The 22,510-nt window shown below is 49.6% G+C and overlaps 1 protein-coding gene across 1 annotated transcript; it reads right to left on the bottom strand.

Annotated features, from left to right (window-relative positions):
- Nucleotides 1-17,172: 17,172 nt before the first annotated feature.
- Nucleotides 17,173-19,772, bottom strand: LOC115614527. The gene is made up of 7 exons (XM_030501519.1): nt 19,682-19,772; nt 19,242-19,322; nt 19,087-19,158; nt 18,846-18,944; nt 17,952-18,059; nt 17,773-17,835; nt 17,173-17,336 (listed from the first exon to the last, which is right to left on the bottom strand). Exons 1-7 carry the CDS (start codon nt 19,770-19,772, stop codon nt 17,173-17,175), a joined length of 678 nt encoding a protein of 225 aa, XP_030357379.1.
- Nucleotides 19,773-22,510: the final 2,738 nt, after the last annotated feature.

Raw genomic sequence — 22,510 nt, 5'->3', positions numbered from 1 at the left:
CCAGGATGCAGTCATTTAACTCTGGGCTAAAGCAGAAATTAGCAATGCTTTCAGAAGTGTACTTGGTATAATCCAAACCAATATGTACAGGAGATCTGAAAAGTCTCTGAGCTATTCATCTTGTTCTAACCTTACTAATTGGGAACTCTGTGATAATGGCTTAATTCAGTATATCTAATCTTTAAATCTCTGTAAGAACTGTATCTAGCTGGTCTTTCTATGGAATATCACTGTTCTGGGTGGAAACACAGAAATCTTTGCTTAATCAAAGTTAAGATTTGTAGTGCCTAAAACTGGCTGACAGTGTACCTGAAATCTCACAACAGACCTTTCTTGGCTTTGGCATGGTGTTTTCAAGCAAGTTGTTAAAAAGCAGCCCAACAAATGATTTCATGAATCATTTTCAGCTGAAAAGACAATGTAGTTTGCATAGGGAACAAAACCCCTCTTCCTTTGTTACCACTCCAATCTAAAGATGCTGATAATGCAGTAGGCTTATAGTAAAACAGGGCACTAATCTTCCATGGAGTCTCAGTGTATTCCAGATTTCTGATCCTATGATGTGTTGGATCCACTAGACCCCCTTATTCTAGGATGTTCGTGGTTCAAGCTGATTTCATGAGTCTTCACGGTGAGTAGCTTGATGTACTTTGAGAAATTTGGGAAGCAGAGCTAGGATATTCCACATGGGCCTCCCAGCAGCTTCTCCATGGGGCCCCATGTGGTGAAGGGTTGTCCATGCCCTTTTCAATATCCTGCCTATTAGAAGTGCTATGCTAGCGCTGGGAGGTGTCTCTCTGTCTTCATGACTTCATGAAGAACTGAAAGGTCCTAAAAAGTCCTAACATTGCAAGTAGGGCATCAGTAAGTGTTGGCTGGGCCCCAAGTTCCTGAAAATATTTGGACTCCCTGGGCTAATTTAGTGCACGTTAAGCACCACAGTGGCTTTATGGAACATACCCAGTGTGAGTAGCCAAAGGCTACGCAGAAGTTACTTGCAGAGCAGAGTGAACTGCTAGGCTCATAACTCCATGTCCAGTGCTTTAACCACTAGAGGACACTGCCTCATTATTATTAGGGAAATTAATCAGTGCACATTTAAAATGCCAAATTACAGGGGTTGTCTTTCTGCTGGATTAACTTAGATAAGATGTGTTTGTTTTGCACTGTAACTATCCACAGTGCTGCCACACTCAGATTCTACTTCAAGTTGAATCAGTGCCCAAAGGCAGACAGTTATGTTGTCCTTCCCCAGGTGAAAGGAAATACCTGATCTTACTGCTCAGTGCCCCAAAGAAAGCAAAGCAGTGCTAGAACCCTGCAGTATTAAGAGTGATGCATCGGTTGGGTGAGCTCCTCTGCGAGCAGTCAGTCAGGCTCACACTTACTGTTACAGTCTCAGGCTTGGTAAGCTTTGGCCTTGGCTCTGAAGCACACCGCAAGGACTGTCCAGGAAGGTAGATCCCACACTGATCCTGTGAGCAGCTCCACAGGGAGCAGAGGGCAGCAGAGAGAAAGCAGGAAAGACACCATTCCCGCTGGGGATTCTCTGCAGGGGTAGGCTGGTGATGGCAGAGCTGGTGTGATGGTCTCAGGCTTTACCAGCCCACGATGCTCTTGTGCTCTGGCTACGGCAGAATCAGGAGGCCACCAAATGAATGGTGCTGCAGCCCAGTGGGTGGATTTGGTATGTGTAGGCATCAGGGGCAGAGCTTTGCTTCCTCTGGGAAGAGAAAGGAGAAGGTACAATTCTTTTTCTGTCTCCACCTTGGAAAAGCTTCAAAAGTAGGCTGTCCATCAAAAAGCATTGTTTTCTGTAGTTGGATCCAAGCAGGAGAATATAGGGATGCTTCAGGGCAAATTTGATGATAGAATTTGCTGCTGCTTTCATCGATCAGAATATGGAATTGTAACAGAGTCCCATGGTGGTAGCAGGAATGTATCTAGGTTTTTGGTTACATCCACAGAGCTGCTATAACCATGAGGAATAACTGAATATAGATATTCTTGTGTTGAATCCCACAACTCATTTCCATTGCATCACGAACTTACTGACTTGGGAAGCCGTCCCTCATGAATCAGATAAATGCATCTCCTACAAGAACTGCTTGTTTCCTTGTACCTTGTGCATCCCATACCCTGCAGATTGGAAAGAGGCAATTTGCTAGGTTAAGTTACAGAACTGGCTCTGTTCAGTTGCTGCGAATCACTGAGGTGTCAGAGTGAATTCAGCTTTGATAAAGTGCTGTTATAACCATGAGGAGATGGGATAGTCTGGAAGTATCAATCAGTCTGTTCCTGTGCACTGTCAACACTGGTGTGCCCATGTGCCTTGTATAAAAACTGCTGTTCTCTGCAGCACATCTCGCTGGTTCTCAGCAGCTCTCTCTGTGATGAATATTCATACTGGTGTCTGTTGCCCATAAATACAAGCTATCCCAAATACCCCTTTTATGTGGAAATTCTGGTATTTTCCTACTAATAATGGAGAAGCAAATAACCTCATGGAACTTAAAAAAGCAGTAAAACTATTAGAACTGTCTGAAAGGAGATGAATGTGGTAGTCCAGATGTATGAACCCCAGTAAACAGCTCTGGCAGGGGCTGTGTCTGGAAGGTAAACTGGTGCATTTGTCACTCCTAGGAAGCATTTCTGTGTGTTAGTCAGAAAGTATCTCTGCAGATTTCCTTGCTGGATGCTGGCAGCAAGCACTATTTCACTCACAAGCGCATGTATTAATTTCCGTTGTTGTAATTGTGGTGAGTTCTGTCTTGTACTCTGAACAGCTCTTCTGTTGTTCTGAGAATCGTTTTAGTGTAAAGGTCTCTTGAGGCTTGAGCTTGGCTGAAAGACAGCCAGATGGGAAACATATTTTTGACTGACAGATGCCTCAGATTTGTAGCCCTAAAGCTTCTGGTAAGAACAGGGGAGCTCAGTACACAGTGCTGCTTGGAAAAAGGGAATGTTAACAATGGGTAGCTAATAACCGTTCATGTATGGAGATATAGAGAGCTTGATCACTTTTATACAGCTGGAGGCTCAAATCAATTACCTAAGCAATGATAAATGTTAATCGTTTTGTGTTCATTTTATTAGGGAAGCATTTGGGTTTGTCTTTAAAACTTGCTGTAAGACTGTTCTATGATTCTATGACTGCGCCGAGCTCCCTTCTGTCTCAAACCAGCTGATGGGTGATTTTTGCTGAGGTGAGCACTCCTGCAGGTCTACCTCGACTCATCCCTCTCGGGCCTGTCTGCACAGGCAAACAGTTCTTTGTGTTCTGAAACTTGAGCTGGCTCCTCTCTGGGGATGCTCCTTACAGCCTGAGCTAGCGCAGCTCCCAGCTGCTAATGCAGCCTCTCTGCAGTTTAGCGCTGTATCTGCTCTCATCTCGCATTCAGTGCAGCTAATGTGAGGGGAGTTTAAGTAAAATCTGTGATGAAAACAGCTGTAAATGTGTCTGTTCAATAGGTTTACAAACTTAAAAAAATTAAATCACCCCACAGCACAAATGAGTAAGTCACCCAGATCAGCACCATTTAATGGCTGAGCCATAAAATGTGAACATGGCACCCCTGAAGCAGAGCAAATGGTGAGGGATGCCCTCGGCCGCATTGTGGTCCCTCTTTGAGTCAAGGAGATGTGCAATTCCCATAACCATGGTCCTGGCTTCTCTTGTGTATCACCGAGGGATGCCTGCCTGCTGTGGGAGAACAAACCAGGGGCATGCAGCAGGGAATGGAAACCACCTATGCCATGGTGAGCCGCTGGCACAGGGTGCCCAGAGAAGCTGTGGCTGCCCCATCCCTGGCAGTGTTCAAGGCCAGGCTGGACACAGGGGCTTGGAGCAACCTGCTCTAGTGGAAGGTGTCCCTGCCCGTGGCAGGGGTTGGAACTGGATGAGCTTTAAGGGCCCTTCTGACACAAACCATTCTATTCTAAGAAAAAAAAACTCTAAAAGCACACGTAATAATCTTGTTGTTTACAAGCAGTGTTTTCCATATATGTATTCTCTACTGAAGTTGTTGAATGTTTTTTCAAGTGTAGTGCTATTATAAAGCATTTTAATTATTTGATACGAGTATTGTGGTTCACAGTATCAAGTCTTGTCATATGTTTCTGTTCTTTAAACAGACACCATCACTGAGTCACTGGCTAGGGGCCTCAGCACTGCAGTGTTTGCTGTCTTGTAATCGAGATCTGTTCTCATCAGTGTGGTTATAGGTACGTTACACTTTAGTTGTGGGGGTTTTTAGCACAGAAATACATACTGGTTGGGCTGTTCTTTTTGGGATGCTAGTGAGAGTTGTCTCAGTCACACCTCAGTACCTGAGGACGCCCCATGTACCAAATCAAGGAGGATCTTCAGGTCTCTGCTCTACCCAGTTTTCCCAGTGGACGTTTCACCCACATCGCTGTGGTGAGGGATGGCTGAGCAGTGGCAGGGTCGAGATGTTTGACAGAGAACCCCCCGGCAGCAGCACTGTTCCTTGGAAAGCAGCAGATACACCCTGTCTGCTCTTTCACCCCCCGTACACTCAGGTTTTGTCTTGGGTTCAACAAAGGTGAGATTCTTCTCCTATTAGTGGCTATAAATGGAGTTCATCTCCACTGCTTCACTTGCACTCCCCATGGATTAAATGCAATCGACAGCAGAAGGTTGCCCAAGTTCCTAAATGCTCGCAGTTCGACTGTTGGTGTTTTCAGACACTGTCTGATAGAGCTCAGCTTTCTGCCTGCTCTCAAGTCCCTTTGGAGCCCAGCAGGGGTAGGACTGCATGTTGGAGATGTTTGGACTTGAATTGCAACCCACAGCCAGCGGGGGCTGTGGTCCCACCACCTGAGGGTGTTTGAGAGCAGGGTGGGCACACCAGGAAGAGGACTTGTGAACTGGGTCTCTCGGCAAGAGCTGGCAGAGAGGGTTTGTCCTGGACAAGTTCATACCTGGAGCTGAATTTTAGCCATGGCATAACTTTTAATGCCAAGAATTTTGTCTTGTCTGGCTGGGAGTAGCGGAGCAGTTTGAAGTAGGTGAGGATAGAGAAAAGAGCCTAGATGAGTTTTAAATGTTTTTCAGTGAAATTCTGCAGCATTTGCTGTTATTTGCATTGTCTCCTTTGAATTTCACCCTGTTGCAGATTCAGATTATCTAGAAGATTTAAACTCTGATGATTAAATTCCATGTTAAAATGAGTAAACATATTGGGATCCTTTAGCACTAGATTGCAGTGATGTTATATTAGACACTGAAAAGATAATGCAAACATTATTCATTTAGGAATATCTTTGAAATTCTTTTAGGTGCCTGCATTTTAATGTCTTCTGGCATGTACTTTTTAAGTGATTTATCCATGCATTTATAAATTTCTCTTTTGCTTGGAATACAGCAGAACCAGGGCTTTGATAGATCCTCATAATTGTTCTTGGAATTTTTCTTTGGATGAAGATTTTGGCATGGGTGATACTTGGTGAAACAGCCCTGTGTCTGGATCTCATTCATCACAGATCTTGAAAAGAAGTGTCTCTTGGCTTTCAGATAGGGCCATGGAATTTTTCAAAGGATGAATTCAAACTATAAAGTGCATGTGCATTTAAATATAGGTTCCTTTATATATGCAGAGCTTACGTAAGGATCAGATTTGTGTATATTCCATTAATGGTAAGTGTAAATTTTAAATTTATCATTGGCAATGGAATATGCAACTTTATATTAAGCTGGGTTTGCATTTTAAATATGTCAGCATTTGGCAAATAAATTTATTTCCTTGAATTAATTCTGTTCTTATCAGGCATCGTGAATGGCAACCAAAGTTATTCCTGTGTATATGTCCCTGCCTGTGCGCAGGGGGTTGGAACTGGATGATTTTAAGGTCCTTTCTAACCCAAACTAGTCTGTGATTCAATGATTCTATATTTTGTTTTGTCAGCTTGCACGTGCTATTTCTTCTAACAGTGTTTTGCACTGGGGTGTTCAGCAGCTGATGAACATTGTGCAGACTCGTGTGGAGCTGGGATCCTGGCAGTTGGGATGAGTGTCGGGCAGAGGTGAGACACATAGACAGCATGTGCCAGCTCCCAGCTCACCAAAGCACAGCAGGAAGAAAAGAGGGGAAGGAGGGAGAGCAGAGAAGGAGCTTCGGCCACACAGTGTAATAGGTTTTCTCTCTCTCTGATCTTGATGCCTCTAGTTCTGAAGAGGTGTTTATGAGCTGTGCTCTGTCCTGCAGCACTTCAGCAGAACTACTCCTAGTGTGTAAAATTAAGCTCAGGCATCTATTATGTCAGGTTCAGGGCTTATCGCTTTAACTGGAGCGTGGTTATTGGAGCCAGTATTTGCTTTAGATGGCATTATAAAGTAGGGTGCTGGGTTGTATTAAAGCAACTGAGCTCATATTAGCAAAGCCTGGCAGTTCTGGATGGAGCCTTTAGATTTACGTAGTTTTGTCTTGGGCCTGACCTAAATCACAAGCATTTAGGGACAAGAAATGAATTAAGTCTTGTCTCTGTACAGACTAAATCCCTGGCCTCTGCTGAGTGTACCGTTAATGGAGCCAGCAGTGGTCATGTCTTTCCTTGGGACTATCATAAATTGCGTTTATTAATGGCAGATTATATAAATTTCAGCCAAGTCTTTATCAGCACTTAGGCCAGACACCAGATAAACACTTGGCTGCAATTCTGCCCTCTAATAAAATCGCACATGAAACTTGAACTCAGTTTTGCAGTTTAAACACTTAAAAAAATGAGCTGATTATTCAGCGGTGTAAACCACCGCCTGAAGCCAAAGCAAATCTGCTGTGATACATCCGATGAGAATCCAGCCTTTTCTCTTGGTGTGAGAGTCCTGGCTCCTGCCCTGGCCCTGGAGGAGGAGGAGGAGGAGCACGGCAGGGAAGGCTGCCCAGAGCCTGTGTGCGTGGCACCCATCCCCGGAGTACGGCGTGCATCCCTGCTGTGCGTTTCCTTGGTTGTGCCTCACACGTTACCCTCTGCCTTGCAATTTCCCCTCAGAAGGGAAATTTCCCACTGCTGGGAAGAGATTCTCTGTCTGGGCCAGGCCTGTGCTGCAGAAGGGGTGGATGGGCACAGACCATGCATGCTGGAGCCCCCAGGGGCTGTGGTCCCAGTTAAAGTAAAGTGACAACACATGGACTGTTGGGGATTGTCACAGAGACCAGAACAGTTCCGGCACAGCCAGTGACTGCAGCCTGCATGCTGCTTTCCTAAGTTTGTTTTCTTTCTTTTTCAAGTCTTTGAAATACTTTTTGACATCTGCTCTCCATTACCCAACAGTATAGCTGTCCTTTTAGGAAAAGACATTTTTCATTATTCTTTTCAAAGTTAGCAAACACATTTTAACGTGCCCACAACAATGGCAAGGGATTTGCTCTCAGATGATTTGGCCATACAACCGAGTCCAACTACAACACTGTTTTCTGTTCCACATCTACATTTATCTCGGTCACAACTAACCCCAGGTTTTTATTGGAGTTCCTGGGTTTATTTTTTATTAAAGAAATACTTCGACGCTGTCTGGATGGGCAACATGAAACTCTGGCAGGAAATCTGAACTTTACAGTACTTCACATACTGAGTTCACTGGCAAAAGCATTTTATTTGTTCTTCGTAGGGACAACATGGTTATGTTGGGGCAACCCAACGCATCTGAAGTATCACATCTAGTTTTCTTCTTTTGCACCCAAGTGGAAAAATATGCAAACTTCGAAGGATTTTTGAGCAAAAGTAATGTGTAAGAATTGTAAGACAGAGGTAGGCAATAGCGAGAGGCTGACCTCTGTTTCCCCTTTCATGCCACATCACATTCACTGTATTTCTTTCTCTGAAGGTAAGGATGCATTGAGGGAGAGGCCAAGGGTGCAGCAGCCGTGAGGGTGAGAATGCACACATACCTTGTCTCCTGTCTTCAGTAATTATTGCTACACCGCCTGCATTTTCACGTTTTATAGAATCATAGAATCCCAGACTGGTTTGGGTTGGAAGAGCCCTTAAAGCTCCTCCAGTTCCAGCCCCTGCCACGGGCAGGGACACCTTCCACTAGAGCAGGTTGCTCCAAGCCCCTGTGTCCAACCTGGCCTTGAACACTGCTAGGGATGGGGCAGCCACAGCTTCTCTGGGCAGCCTGAGCAACATCAGGAAAAGTGTCACAGGCTCCTTGTTTTGGGATTTGTGACTTGAACCCTCAAGTCTGTTGGGAGTCAGAGATGCAAAGAGGGGAGATATTGCAGGCTGGGGATGCTCTGAAGGAGGAAGAGCAGGGGCCTCTGAACTTGGCGAGTCCCGCTTCCATTAGAGAAGGTTGGGGTTGTTTTTTGGTTTGGTCTTGTGTGGTTTAGGAAGTCATTAAACTTTTAGTAAACAAGGAAAGGGAAACATTTTTTTACATTTCAGTTGTTCCGTGAGACAGTTCTTCACTTCTGGTTTTGTACATGTAGGGGGAGATTTTCTGATCTCTGGGACAGTCAAAGGAGATTTTAACTTTTAAAATATTAACTCCCCTTTCAGCAGTGCTAAAGGTTTATTAAAAGGGGGGAAAAAAAAGCTCTATTCATCAGCAATAATGTAGTTTCCTAAAGCACACAACCTCTTTTGATCAGGTGAGCTAATCTGGAGTGGTGCATGCGCGTCGGTGAGGGTATAGCTGAGAAGTTAACCCAGATTTTTCTGTACCCCTGACAGCTTCTGAAAGGGTGGTCCCAGTGCTTCCAAACTGTGTTGCTCTGTCTTTTGGGAAAAGAAAGATAAATCAAAGGAACAAGTAAGAGTGAAAAGACCAGGGGTCATCTGTAACAATGTATGGAGGGCAATCTATAACTAACCAGCACCCTGCAAGCATCAAAGACCTGAATAGCAGTGTAAGTGTCTCTTATGTTTGCACTAGAGCTTCATTTCCAGCCACATGCAGAGCCCAAGCCTTACCCTGTACTCTCATCCCGAGAACAGACATTGCATTTGTCTCCATAACATGTTTGTTCTGTTTCTCGTTCTGGGCAGTGGCCGGGTGAGGGCTGGAGCTGGGGCTCGCTGATCCTCTGCAGCACAGGGAAGGAGCCCAGGGGAGTTTTCTAAAAACGCTAGAAATAAGAGGTGCAGCAGCGGGCTCGCAGCTCAGTGACTGAGGGAGCCAAATAAATCCCATCCCTCCTTTCCAGTGTAAAGCTAATGTCCTCACAGGGCAGAGGAGCTTTAGCTAGGAAGAATGGGGCTCCCTCATCCCTATCCAAAGCCTTTTGATAAAATGAGAGACAGTGTGTCCCTGGACTTTCATTCCCCCCTCAGGGCTGCAAGCCTGTACTCTCAAAATATCCAAAGCTTATCTGTGTGTGCTATGTGGAGCCAGGCTACTGCCGTCCGCTCACCCTGAGGCCTTTCTGAGAGTTCTGGTGTCGTGACCCCAGCACACCCGACGGAGCAGAAGAGTGGTTTAAATTTAGCGCACAGCAGGGTGCAGCTGGGATTAGGCAGGATGGTGACCAGGGCGGCCAGGCTACAACCTATCTTGGCTCGACTTTCTCCCGATAGCTGAGCAGGATTTGCCTTATTTCATTGTGTCGAGTACTGCGGTTTCAGAAGGAAGTTGCAGATTTCAGAGGTCAAGCTGTGGAGCTGTTCAAACGCGGAGTGTCAGCAGGCACGGTGGGCTCGGAGGAGCTCTGATCTGGGCAGCCCTCCTGGGTAGGCTCCAGGGACCTCTGTTGCCTTGTTTTCTTTTTGCCAGATATAATTTCTGGTCTCCATGCAAGCCCAGTCCGAATGCAGGATGGCGGTGTTAGTCCTGAGGGCAATGGGTGGCCTCAGTCAGAGCCCCCTTTGGCCAGTGCTTTTCCACGGGCAGCTTTGCTGTTCAGGTGCGAAATGGTTTGGTGTTTGCTCCAGGTGTAAGACAGGCACTGGTGTCAGTGTAGACCTGATCACTAAAGCTTTCATATTGCTGTGGTTGACTCCAGAGTGATGTCTGCAGGCTGTAGCACTGCATCAGACTGCTTTTAAAGATTATAGTGCTACACTTGCACGGGGTGATACAGCCTGTTTTATAACTGCTCACAGAAATCCTTCAGATACAGAGTTACAGTCTGAGGAAATAACTCCACAGTCAGAGCTGTTAACGTGCTTTTATTGAGCAGCTTATTCTGATAATGATGAGAACATACAACACGTTTACTTTTTGTTTCCTGAATAAAACTGGGCAGTTTAGTTTCTGGGAAAAAGAACTATGTCAAAGCATGCTGCTCCCAAGTCATGGAGGGAAGGGAGGGAGAAAGATTTGCCATTGACTAATTTAAGGGATGCTCTAATCGGCTCCAACATTTAAACAAGCTTCTTTTCATATGGAAATTGGGCCATTTTCAGTACTAAATAGCTCCATTAAATGGTTTTCCAGGTCTTATGCTGGCCAGACAGCTATTAAAGTCGATGGGAGTTTAGCCTCCGTAAGAAACGGAGCATCAGTTCTTCTGCCAGGTGAAATATATCACTCAAAAGCTAAACTCTTGTTCAGAGAACCCAACGAGCTAATGTAAACAAGGATATAAAGCTTCTCAAATCCTGCTGAGCTGGTTTTGCAGAGGTAATGTCTTTCACAGCACTGGAATCAGCTCCATGGGAAAGCGAGCTGGGAGCCACACCGGTGCTGCATCTCCAGCTGGAGGGGTGGGGACAGCCCTCGAATGGGGCTGAGAGCAGCTCCCCTGTCCTACCAGAGAGAGCAAGTTCTTCCAGCACAAACCAGGCTGGTGTCCTCAAGAGCTTCCCAGAGCCTGCTGTGCTTGGAGCTTCTCGGGAGCCTGGCAGGTGACCTTGTCAGAGGTGCCCCATACCTGAAGTGGTTTTGCAAATGCACAAAAGAACAAAAATCCTTCAAAGCTATCTTGGAAAAGGCCTGGAATTGCCACAGTGGTGGGTGATCTGGTTGTGATTAGGTACAAATCTCCAATTCCAAAAGAGACTCTCCAAGAGGCTGGTTCTCACTGGGATATCTTTGTGCTTCCTAGAGTAAAGATTAAGGATTACAGGTAATTTTATTATTTCCTGCAGAAAGGTCAGAATAGTTTTGGTTTCCCAGATCTGTGAAAATAATTGGTCATTTCTCTGACAAACAGAAGTGGTACTAAACTACTGAACCCGTCCCTTTGAAAGACATTTATTCTTTTGTCATGGATAGCTTGTTTTCTCAAAAAACCAAACCAACCTAGGAACATGTTTCTTAAGATGTAAATGACCCCAGAACACACACACAAATCAGTAATTGGATTAAAAGGAGCTGAGTTGCCACAGGGCTAGTGTCCTGCCCCTGTGCAGGGTGTGAGGGGCCTGGCTCTAGCCAGATCACCTCAGTTTAAGAAGGAAAGTGAATTCCAGTCACTGCGTGTGACTCCTGGAATGTAAATCGAGGGTAACAGCCCATGGCTAGGCAAACACCATCAGTCACTTGCTTGTGCTCTCACCAGGTTGTTTGTTTTTCACTGATGTCCCGCAACATGGATGTAAAACTAGGTACAGAGATGATTTTTCTTGCTGCTTTTTGAAAGAGTAAGAAGATGTTGCATCAAACACAGATTTCCATAGACACATGGTTACTGAAGTAAAAGGACATGAATATTTCCTTTTCAGCTAGAGGCTGAAGTGCACTGTTTGCTTTGCTTTGTCATATATGTAACCTGCTCTGGGTGGCCCTGCCTTGGCAGGGGGGTTGGACTAGATCTCCAGTGGTCCCTTCCAAGCCTTATGATTCTGCCATATGAATAACTCGGGCTGCCGCCTGCTGGCGTGTACCCCTCCTCTTGTGTGCTCCTGGAATGGGGATGAGTGGCACAGCAAGGCAAATAGATGCACTTACCTGATGTTTTGAGGTGGATATAGTCCTGGCACTGGAAGCGGTGCACAGAGGGAGGCTGTAGGCAGGAGAGGCCAGGGGGTTTTGTTCTTTGCTCACTATTTGGTTTGCACGGAATCTGGGGGGCTGTTGGGGACCCTTCTCTGTTGCTGGCTGTGCTGAGGTGCCCAAGAGGAATCTAAGTGCTCCAAAGCTGGGAGCAACCTGGTTTGGTGGCCAGGAGTGCTGTGGGGGCTGTCTCGCTGCTTCCCAGCCTGGGTTATGGAAATTTGTGTCATTGAATTCTGTGCTCCCGGTGGTACTCCTGGGACCTGGGCTGTTTTGTGGCACCTGCGTGCTTGTGGGCTGGCCTGCAGCCTGCTGTAGTCGTTAAGGTCTTAAGGACAACAAATGATCATAAAATCCTGTGGGAGAAGGTTATAGAGAACAGGATATGGACTTCCCATCTCTCCTTCTGAAAGCCAGGTCCCCATAATCTGTGAAGTGTCTGTTAACTTTTGGATGTGCTGTGGTGTTGATAGTGGTGTTTGCAATGGGTTCACGCTCAGGGATGTATTGGTGTGAGGTAAACTGTGGGCCAGAGCAAGTGGTGCCCCTATTTCCCACCTTCCCTACGAGTCCATCCTCAGGTGACCCTTCCATGCATCCATACCTAACCTATTATGTGACCTAGAAGTAAAGCCGGACTGTCCATTAGTTAGAATTAACTTATCCGTGACCAGTGCGTAGTGGTCGGTAGTGGTTTGCTATTGCCACCTACAAGCGAAATGATGTGCCTCCTCAATGGAGCCTGTTCCTTGTTATGTGTCCTAATCTACCATCAATCTTTGGGTGCCTACATCCACGAGGAATGTTGCAAAGTAGCAATCACTAACTGCTGCCATCAGCTCAGGTCTGGGAGCCAGAGCAGTGGGGACAGCGGCACTGAGGATCAAGGTCTGAGTCTGGCTTCTGGCATGTTGGCAGCCTAGGTTCAGTGCTGATGGATTGGGGCTCACACCCCGAACACCATGCTGTATGGTGTCACTCCATCTCGTGACACAGACCCCGCAGGACAATGGTGAGGAATTCAGGAGGGAAACTTGGCCAGCTCTACTGGAGGCTGGTGGAGCTGGTCTGACAAAGAAGGGGAAGAGCTGTTTTGGTAGGAGGCTTGCCAGGCTGGTCAAGAAAGCTTTAAACTAGATGTGTTGGGGGAGGGGAGCATTGATCCATCCCAACACTCCTGCTCAGTTGCCAGCACCTGTAATAAGTGCTTGGAGCGATGTAGAGATGTTCCAGCTGCCCCAGCCATTGAGTCGGCTGCATTTGGAGCTCGGCTAAGGTGCCTCTATACAAACGCCCGTAGTATGGGGAACAAGCAAGAGGAATTAGAGATGTGTGCAAGGCTACGGGAATATGATGTCATTGGTATCACAGAAACATGGTGGGATGGCTCCTATGACTGGAGTGTTGGGATGGAAGGTTACAGGCTGTTTAGAAAAGACAGGCCAGGCAGGGGGGGAGGGGGCATTGCTATCTATGTCAGTGATAGGCTAGAGAGTATGGAACTCTGTCTGGGGACGGGTGATGACATAACAAAGTGTTTGTGGGTCAGGATCAAAGGGAGAACAGTGATGGGGGACATTACGGTGGGGATCTGTTACAGGCCGCCTGATCAAGAGGACTCTGTGGATGAAGCGCTCTACAGACAGATAGGAGCAGCCTCACGCTCGCAGGCCCTTGTCCTCATGGGGGATTTCAACCATCCTGACTTCTGTTGGAGGGACGGTACGGCCCGGCACAAGCAATCCAGGAGGTTCCTCGATTGTGTGGAAGACAACTTCCTCTTTCAAGCAATAGAGGAGCCAACAAGGAGAGGTGCCATGCTTGACCTCGTGCTCACCAACAGGAAGGGACTGGTTGGAAATGTAACGCTCCAGGGCAGCCTTGGCTCTAGTGATCACGAGATGGTTGAGTTTGAGATCCTCAGGACAGTGAGAAGAGCATGCAGCAAGCTCACTGCTCTGGACTTCAAGAGAGCAGACTTTGGCCTCTTCAGGAACCTGCTTAGTAAGGTTCCATGGGATACGGCCCTAGAGGGCAGGGGAGCCCAAGACTGCTGGTCGATATTCAAGGATCACCTGCTACAAGCTCAGGAGTGTTGCATCCCGACTAGAAGAAAGTGCAGCAGGAGGGCCAGGAGACCTCCATGGATGGATAAGGAGCTGCTGAGGAAACTTAGAGGGAAAAAAGCTTATAGAAGGTGGAAGCGAGGACAGGCGGCCTGGGAAGAATATAGGAGCATTGCCCGGGAAGCTAGGGACCAGGTTAGGAAAGCTAAGGCCCAGCTAGAATTAAGTTTGGCAAGGGATGTAAAAGATAACAGGAAAGGATTCTATAGATACGTAGCAAATAAAAGACAGACTAGGGACAATGTGGGCCCTCTCCAGAAGCTATCAGGAGAACTGGCTACCATGGATTTGGAGAAGGCTGAGGTTCTTAATGACTTCTTTGCCTCAGTCTTCACTAGCAAATGCTCTGACCACACCACAAAAGTCCTGGAAAGCAAATGCAGGGACTGTGAAAATGAAGACCTTAGGCCCACTGTAGGAGAGGATCACGTTCGAGACCATCTTAAGAACCTGAACGCGCACAAGTCCATGGGACCTGATGAAATCCATCCGCGGGTCCTGAAGGAGCTGGTGAATGAAGTTGCTAAGCCACTGTCCATCATATTCGAAAAATCCTGGCAGTCAGGTGAAGTTCCCGATGACTGGAAGAAGGGTGATATAACCCCCATTTTCAAGAAGGGGAAGGTGGAAGACCCGGGGAACTACAGACCAGTCAGTCTCACCTCTGTGCCTGGCAAAATCTTGGAACAGTTTCTCCTGGAAAACATGCTAAGGCACATGAAAAACAACGAGGTGGTTGATGACAGCCAGCATGGCTTCACTAAGGGGAAATCCTGCCTGACCAATTTGGTGGCCTTCTGTGATGGAGCCACAGAACTGATGGACAGGGGCAGAGCAGTTGACGTCATCTGCCTGGACTTGTGCAAAGTGTTCGACACTGTCCCGCACGACATCCTTGTCTCTAAATTGGAGAGACATCAATTTGATAGATGGACCACTCGGTGGATAAAGAACTGGCTCGATGGCCGCACACAAAGAGTTGTGGTAAACGGCTCGATGTCCAGTTGGAAACCCGTAACGAGTGGTGTCCCTCGGGGATCGGTGTTGGGACCGGTCCTGTTCAACATCTTTGTCGGTGACAGGGACAGTGGGATTGATGCGCCCTCAGCAAGTTTGCCGATGACACCAAGCTGTGTGGTTCGGTTGATACGCTGGAGGGAAGGGATGCCATCCAGAGGGACCTTGACACGCTTGTGAGGTGGGCTGATGCCAACCTTATGAAGTTCAACCAAGCCAAGTGTAAGGTCCTACACCTCGGTCGGGGCAATCCCAGGCACTGCTACAGGTTGGGCAGAGAAGAGATTCAGAGCAGCCCTGCATAGAAGGACTTGGGGGTGTTGGTTGTTGAGAAGCTTAACATGAACCAGCAGTGCACGCTTGCAGCCCAGAAAGCCAACCGTATCCTGGGCTGCATCAAAAGAAGCGTGACCAGCAGGTCGAAGGAGGTGATCCTGCCCCTCTACTCTGCTCTTGTGAGACCTCACTTGGAGTACTGTGTACAGTTCTGGTGTCCTCAACACAAAAAGGACATGGAGCTGTTGGAGCGAGTCCAGAGGAGGCCACGAGGATGATCGGGGGCTGGAGCACCTCCCGTATGGAGACAGGCTGAGAGAGTTGGGGCTGTTCAGCCTGGAGAAGAGAAGGCTGCGTGGACCTCATAGCAGCCTTCTAGTATCCGAAGGGGGTCTATAAGGATGCTGGGGAGGGACTCTTCCTTAGGGACTGTAGTGGTAGGACAAGGGGTAATGGGTTCAAACTTAAACAGGGGAAGTTTAGATTCGATATAAGGAAGAAGTTCTTTACAGTGAGGGTGCTGAAGCACTGGAATGGGTTGCCCAGGGAGGTTGTGGATGCTCCATCCCTGGCGGTGTTCAAGGCCAGGTTGGACAGAGCCTTGGACCATGTGGTTTAGTGCGAGGTGTCCCTGCCCATGGCAGGGGGGTTGGAACTAGATGATCTTAAGGTCCTTTCTAACCCTTACTATTCTATGATTCTATGATTCTAATTGCTGTAACTGGGAGTTGTCAGCCCATTTAACAGACTCAGGGAGAGCCCTTTGTCTAACCACATCTCCCATCACTTCTTGTGCTCAGTGGTGATGAAGGGCACTCCTCAGTTTCCCCTTTCTGCTTTGGTCTGTTGCACAGAGAGAGGCTGTGTCTTTCCTATTACATTGGCTTTAGCTAAGGTTCTCCCCATGTTCTCTCCTATGTGACACTTGTGTGAGAGCTTTCCGTCTTTATTGGGACAAATGGCTGATCCCTGAAGCTGTAGGTCAGATTCTGTCAGCACACCTGACATTCTGTCCCTACCCTGGTGGGGTACTTTCAGCCCCAGCTGGAGGGCCGGAGCAGTGGGGCCATTTCAGCTGGGGCTGCAGGGTGTTGGGCTGCTTCTGCTGTGGGGATGGGATAGGGGCTGTGGGCCCATGGGGAGGCTGAGAGTGATGGTTTTCCAGGCAGGAGCAGTGGTTCTTGGTGTTGGGTCCAGCTCTCAGGACTGATGGTTTCGATGGTCCAGCTCTCAGGGGTGATGGTTTCGATGGTCCAGCTCTCAGGGGTGACGGTTTGAATGGTCCTGCTGCCCGGTCACAAGGGGCAGGCGCCGGTTTCCAGGCGGTCTGTTGAACTACAGAGAGCTGCGTGTTTGGAGAGGAGGCCTCTGAGGCGCCCAGCTGCAGATGGGACACAGGGACTCTCCTCCACAGCACGGCCAGAGCTGGCAAGGCCACCACGAGTGCAGCTGCTGGCGCACCGTGGCCAAGGTGAGCACATGCACCTCACAGCACCAGCAAGCAGGGGCACTCCTCTGGGCAGGTTCCCCCATCAGGAACCTGCAAGGATTGCCACTTGCAGGGCAATCTCATCCCCTGCCCCATCTCGCCCTGCCTCTGCCTGTCGCTCCTGGGGCTGCTCTTGTCCTGGCAGGGTGTTGGAGCTGGCACTGGCTACAGTCAGAGCGGGCTCCCCACGAGAAGGGCCAGGCATTAAGAGGCCAATTAAAACATGTGACTGCAGCAGAAACCTCCACAGGTTGTTTTGCCCAACCACTCACTTGCCGCTCCACAGCAGCCTGATGAGAAATGCTTCGTGCCAGGAGCAGGCATGAAGGAAGCAGAGTGTGTGGGGGGAAATGTCCAACTCACTCTTATGACTTCCGTCGCCGGTAGATGCAGTAACAAAGCACAAGTGCAAGAGGCACGGAAATCACAGTGGCTGCTGTGCCGATCATGCAGCTCCTTCTCACATCTTGTGGACAGATGAAACTTGCCTGGGGGTTGGAAGCGCTTGAGGATCTCTCCTTGTCAGTGCCTGCAGGGGCAATTCAGAAGGTTAGCATGGCCTGTGCACTGCTGCTAAGCTGGCAGCACGGTGCTGTGCCCAGGAAGGACTCTCTTTCCCCCAGTGCTGGTGCCTGGAGGCTGCTCCCAGCCTTTGGGACAGGCCGTCCCAGTGAGCACAACTCAGGGGCCAGGAGGAGAGCCTGGGGGGAGTGCAGCTGCTTGACCAGTCGCCCCTTCAAGGGACAGGGACAGAAACCATCCCTGCAGCAGGTGGTGCCAGCCCCAACTCTCCCTCGTCCCGGGCCAGCTCCCACACCCTGAGGGGACAGAGTCACCCCTCTCGGGAGACACTTGAGCCTTGCTCTCCCCTTCTGCCTTGTCTCCAGCACAGGCACAGCTTACAGCCCCTCCCAGGTTGCAGGATGTGTCTCCCGCTTGGGGACCCCAGCAAGAGCGCTCAGTACCTGAGTCTATTCGATAGAAGGCATACACGTGGCCATGCTGATCCCCTCTAGGCTGTGACAGCGCTGCCAAAAAGCAGAGATGACAGGTGGAGCCTCAGCTTGGTTCAGGCCCAGAGGGAGCAGGAGGACGGGGAGGTTCCCTCTAAGCCCCTGCCCAATCTGGCAGTCAAGGCAATTACCGGGCATGTCGGTGTCCTGCATCGCCGCCGTGTCTGGGGCAGAGACAGGCCCTGAGATGCTGAGTCCTCCCGGAGCTGCCTCACTCTGCACAGCCTCTTGGTCCATCCCTTGGGAAAGAAAGTTGGATCTAATGGAACCATTCCCCACCAGGGAGATGGCATCTTCAGGAGGCAATAGTTCTCAAGGACATCGATCAGGTTTTGGTGCTGCACCTCGTCACTACTCCAAGGAGCCACGAGTCAGAGTGCTGGGGACCAGCGAACGGCACACGGCCTCCTGGTGTGAGGTGCACAAAGTGCAATTTGTCACCTGTAAGGTGATGCTAAGTGGTCCTTCAGAGAGGATGCGAAGAAGCTGCAGCCAGGCCAGCAGGGAAACAGCCCTTCTGAGAAGGGCTCCTGCGCCCTTCCCTATCAGCACCAGCAAAGGTCCCATTCGTCCCATCCAGCCATCGCTCTGCAGGCAGGAAATTGAGCACATCCCAAGGAGCTGCCGAATCAGCATCTCCACTCGACTTCCAGTGCTGAGAAAGGGCCGCCAGCATTGGCTGGGACCTCGCTCCTGCCTGGAACCGGCTCCGTGGGTGAGCGGTGCTGCACATGAGCTGAACACAAGCTCGGCACAAGCCAGGCCTCAGCTCTGCTACCGCCGTCTGCAGAGACCAGCTCTGAGCCGTAATGGCAACACTGGGGAGCAGCTGCCCCTGGCACTCGCTGGAGCCACAGCCGGCAGCAGAGGCTCTGACCCATCTCTGTGCTCTCCAGCTCCTGCAAGGCATGAAAGCAGCATCGCTGCAGCGAGGCTCTGATCGATCCCTTCCTGCTGGGCAGGGTACGGCAGCTCCAGATGGGTATCTACAACCTCACAGCTAAAGCAGAGTGAGACAGACCCACCGTGTCCTCTCCTCAGTTCCTCCACTATTTGCCTTAGAACTTCAGAGGGCTCTGAGGTCGTTATTCTGCCTTCATCTTGGAGCTTTGCTCTTGGAGGACCTTAACAGAAAGTATTCAGTTCAGTTTCACACAAATAATTACAGAAAACCTGTCATGTCCTCTCTCCCGTTCCTCCAGCATTTGCCTTGAGACTCCAGATTGCTCCAGGGACATTTTTTCCTACTTCCTCCCTCTGACTTACCTGTGGGATTGTTTTCAGGCTTGGGGACAAGATCAGCATAAGGAGCTAGGAAGCTGTTGACCTGGAGAGGATCTGAAGGAAAATTGCACACACATAAGCTCTTGCCACATTGTCAATTGCTGGTTCTGTCAAGGAAAGGGACATGGAGGACTTACCTCCAGGCTGCTCCAAGGTCTCCAAGGGCTCTAAACCAACATCCTGCCAAGAAGCCTCCCGACCATTGCCACCAGCCTCACCTAGACGCAAGCACAGGGGAGGAACATTGCTGTTACATGTTGGGATCCACTTCTGCCTTAGTGAACTGCAGACACTGGGAGGGGGTCAGCTAACAACGCAGGAGCTTGACAAAGCTGCCAGGGGGCCTGGTGACCTCTTGGCTGGCATGTAGCAGCTACAAACACTCCTTCCAGGCCACATGCAACACTCCTTGAGGGGTGTAAGGACCGACATGAAGCCCCTTGGGGTGTTCTTCCCGGGAGTACTCCTGCACACAGGGGAAGCCCTGGCTAAAGCACTGATGGGAAAACCCATCATCCAGGCTTCCTGGGGAGAGGAGCTGCTGCCCGTGAGAGGCTGCACCAGCGCCGCTGCTCACCTGCTCCCCACACTCGCCATGGAGCAGCCATGGCCTGTGGGGCCAGCAGGAGGAGGAGGAGGAGGAGGAGGAGGAGATCAGCAAGGGCCATCGCCCCCTGCACCCGCACCACTCTGCTGAGGCTGCTACTGCTGTTGATGCTGCTGCTATCCATGCTATAGCTGCTGCTGCTACAGCTGTACAGCTGCTGCTACGGCTGGTCCTGCTGCCGCTGCAGTCAGGGCTGAGAGCAGAGCGGTGGCTCCTATGGCTGGGTGGCACCATGGGGCTCTGTGACCTCACGGCCAGGCTGCATGGGGGCAGATCTCAGTATGCCTGTGGAGCTGCTGGAGCACAGCCAGGAGCTGCCCTCTTGGGGAGGGCAGCATGTCCTGACGGCAGGTCTGTCCGGGGGCTGGGATATATCCCATCTGCGGCTGAGCCCACAGCTCTGCCCTGTTCTCCAGGTGCTGTCGCAGGGGCAGCAAGGGGCTCGTAGTCCCCCAGAACCACAGGAAACCATGGCCAAGGGAGCTCTGACCTCCTCAGGTGCTGTTAGCAGCAGCTCAAGGAGGCTGAGGAGTGAGTGATTTCAGTCCTAAGACAAGTGCAAGATCCACTTTTGTAGGCATCTTCCACGCTGGAACCCAGTTTTGGTGCCTTTGGGGACCCCAGGGCTCACAAGTCACTTTCATCTTACAGGAAAGATGAAACCTTTACTCTCCCATTTCCCATTCCTGTGGAGTTTAAGGGAATACTTTCTGTCAGAGTCCTCAAAGAGCAAAGTCAATCAATAAAACATAAAAAATATTTTCTTAAATTGACTTGCAGAAGGAAGCTGTGAGAGAGCACACAGGGAGTATCTGATGCCCGACCGACCTAGTAGCCATCTGTGGTGGAGTGACTACCCCAGTGGACAAGGGAAGAGCTACGGATGTCATCTATCTCGGACTTCTGTAAGGCCTTTGGCACAGGCTCCCACAGCATCACAGAATTCCAGACTGGTTTCGGTTGGAAGAGACCTTAAAGTTCCAACCCCAGGGAAGCTGTGGCTGCCCCATCCCTGGCAGTGTTCAAGGCCAGGTTGGACACAGGGGCTTGGAGCAACCTGCTCTAGTGGAAGGTGTCCCTGCCCGTGGCAGGGCTTGGAACTGGATAAGCTTTAAGGGCCCTTCCAACACAAACTGTTCTATGAAACCAAAACTGCTGCTGATGCTGTTGCTCAGTGTTTACTCTGTGCAATATGTGCCCCAGGGGGACCCGGGTTTATAGCTGAGGTTTCCAGGTAATACTGCAGAAACTTTGGGGTTTTTTCCTAGTGCATTCCTCCATGCTTGGGATTTATCCCTAAAAATAATTTATTATTGATAGGAAAAAACCTGCTTCTTGTAGAAAAACAGCTTGTAAAGTGGTCGGATTTGTTTATGGGCAGTTGTTTTCAGTATGTGGATTGATCACACAGCTGATACTTGCTTTTATCTGCTCATGTCTCTCTTGATACAAATCTATCACTTCTTGTCTATCACCACTCTATGTAGTCAGAGAGTGATTTTGCCAGTCTAGTAATTTCCTGGAGAGCAGGAGGCAGCCTTTTGAAGAAATGCCAGCTCAGGGTTCTGAAATTTCACCTCTGGGGGGGGAAATGGTTTTGTTCCTTTTCACTGCAGGCCTGGAGGGGAATTTTATGAGAACCTTCTTACACTTCTACAGTTCATTCGGTCTTCTACAGCCCCATGTGAATGCTCCCATCTTTCACTGATGCATGATAACAGGAACTTAAAGATCTGTGGTGTGGTGTTTGTTCAAAGATTCATTTTGAGAGTAAAAATCAGGATTCTTCCTCCTACTGTTTTGGTACCTTTGTGTATCTCTCACCGGGGGTTGCAAGGTGGAAGCGATGGGTAACGTGATGGATACCCTGCAGACACTGGCCAGCAGGGTCTCGGTGCCTGGGCAGCCCTGGAGGGCTCGTCTCAGGGTGGCTCTGCACTGTGGGCAGAGGGGCTGCAGCAGACACTTCCACAGTGCCTGCGGGACCGCGGGTGGTGGTGGTTGGACGCAGCACTCGGGGCTGTGCTCACAGGGGCTCTCGAGCCTCGCAGCAGGGGCTGGGCTCAGCTGCGGCTGGCGCTTGGGTGTGTGGATGCAGCCCTGAGCTGGAGCTGCGCTGGCTGGGGGAGGTTCACCAGGCACAGAGCGGATCCCAGGCTGGATCCTCTGCCCTTCACACACGGGGAGGGGCCGCACACACCCTCCATGTGCATTTTTCGTGCTCCGGCCTTTGGAACCGAGACAAATGGTTTCCAAGGGTGGGTTTGTGTGTTTCCCTGTTGGAGTTACTGGAGGCTGCTGGGGACAGCTGATGGCTCCTGCCTCGCCTCTCACACCTCCTTGGTTGTAGGCGGTGCTGAGGATGGTGAGGACCAATCTGACCTCCTCCACCTCTCCTACCACATCACTGCCCCCTGAATGGGGCTGCCCCTGCGCACATGGTCGCTCTGCAAAGGGCTCCCTGGAGCAGATGTTATCATCAGTGCTCTTCTGTCTCCATACTGATGTTTATATACACAAACATTTTGCCATCCTGCTGGCCTTGTAACAGAAAGAAAACCCCCTGCTCCACTGCTGTTTGCTTTCTTTTCCAGGTGCGTGGCCATGGTGGCACAGGCGGGTCTGCAGCTCCCTGGCCAATGCCTGGAGGTGATTCCTCTTTGTACCCCTGCCCTGCTCCCAGTGCAATGGGTGAGAGACCTCCAGGATAGGTGCCTGGCTGGCAGCCGGCAGCATTGCTATTGCTGCTGAAATACCTGCTTTGGGCCTCTCTTCTTGCTGGCAGAAACCATCCTGTGC

Source organism: Strigops habroptila, chromosome 11, assembly GCF_004027225.2.
Source record: "Strigops habroptila isolate Jane chromosome 11, bStrHab1.2.pri, whole genome shotgun sequence".
Classification (NCBI taxonomy): domain Eukaryota; kingdom Metazoa; phylum Chordata; class Aves; order Psittaciformes; family Psittacidae; genus Strigops; species Strigops habroptila.
The sequence above is the reverse complement of the archived record's forward strand: the minus strand, read 5'-3'. Positions and strand labels throughout refer to the sequence as shown.

Excerpts from the sequence above, each read along its gene's own strand:
- LOC115614527 (XM_030501519.1), bottom strand. The coding sequence starts at position 19,772 with ATGGCCCTTGCTGATCTCCTCCTCCTCCTCCTCCTCCTCCTCCTGCTG. Across the intron at positions 19,323-19,681 it reads ATGGCGAGTGTGGGGAGCAG|GTGAGGCTGGTGGCAATGGT; the intron begins GTGAGCAGCGGC and ends GCTTGCGTCTAG. Across the intron at positions 17,337-17,772 it reads CTTCTATCGAATAGACTCAG|GCACTGACAAGGAGAGATCC; the intron begins GTACTGAGCGCT and ends TTGCCCCTGCAG.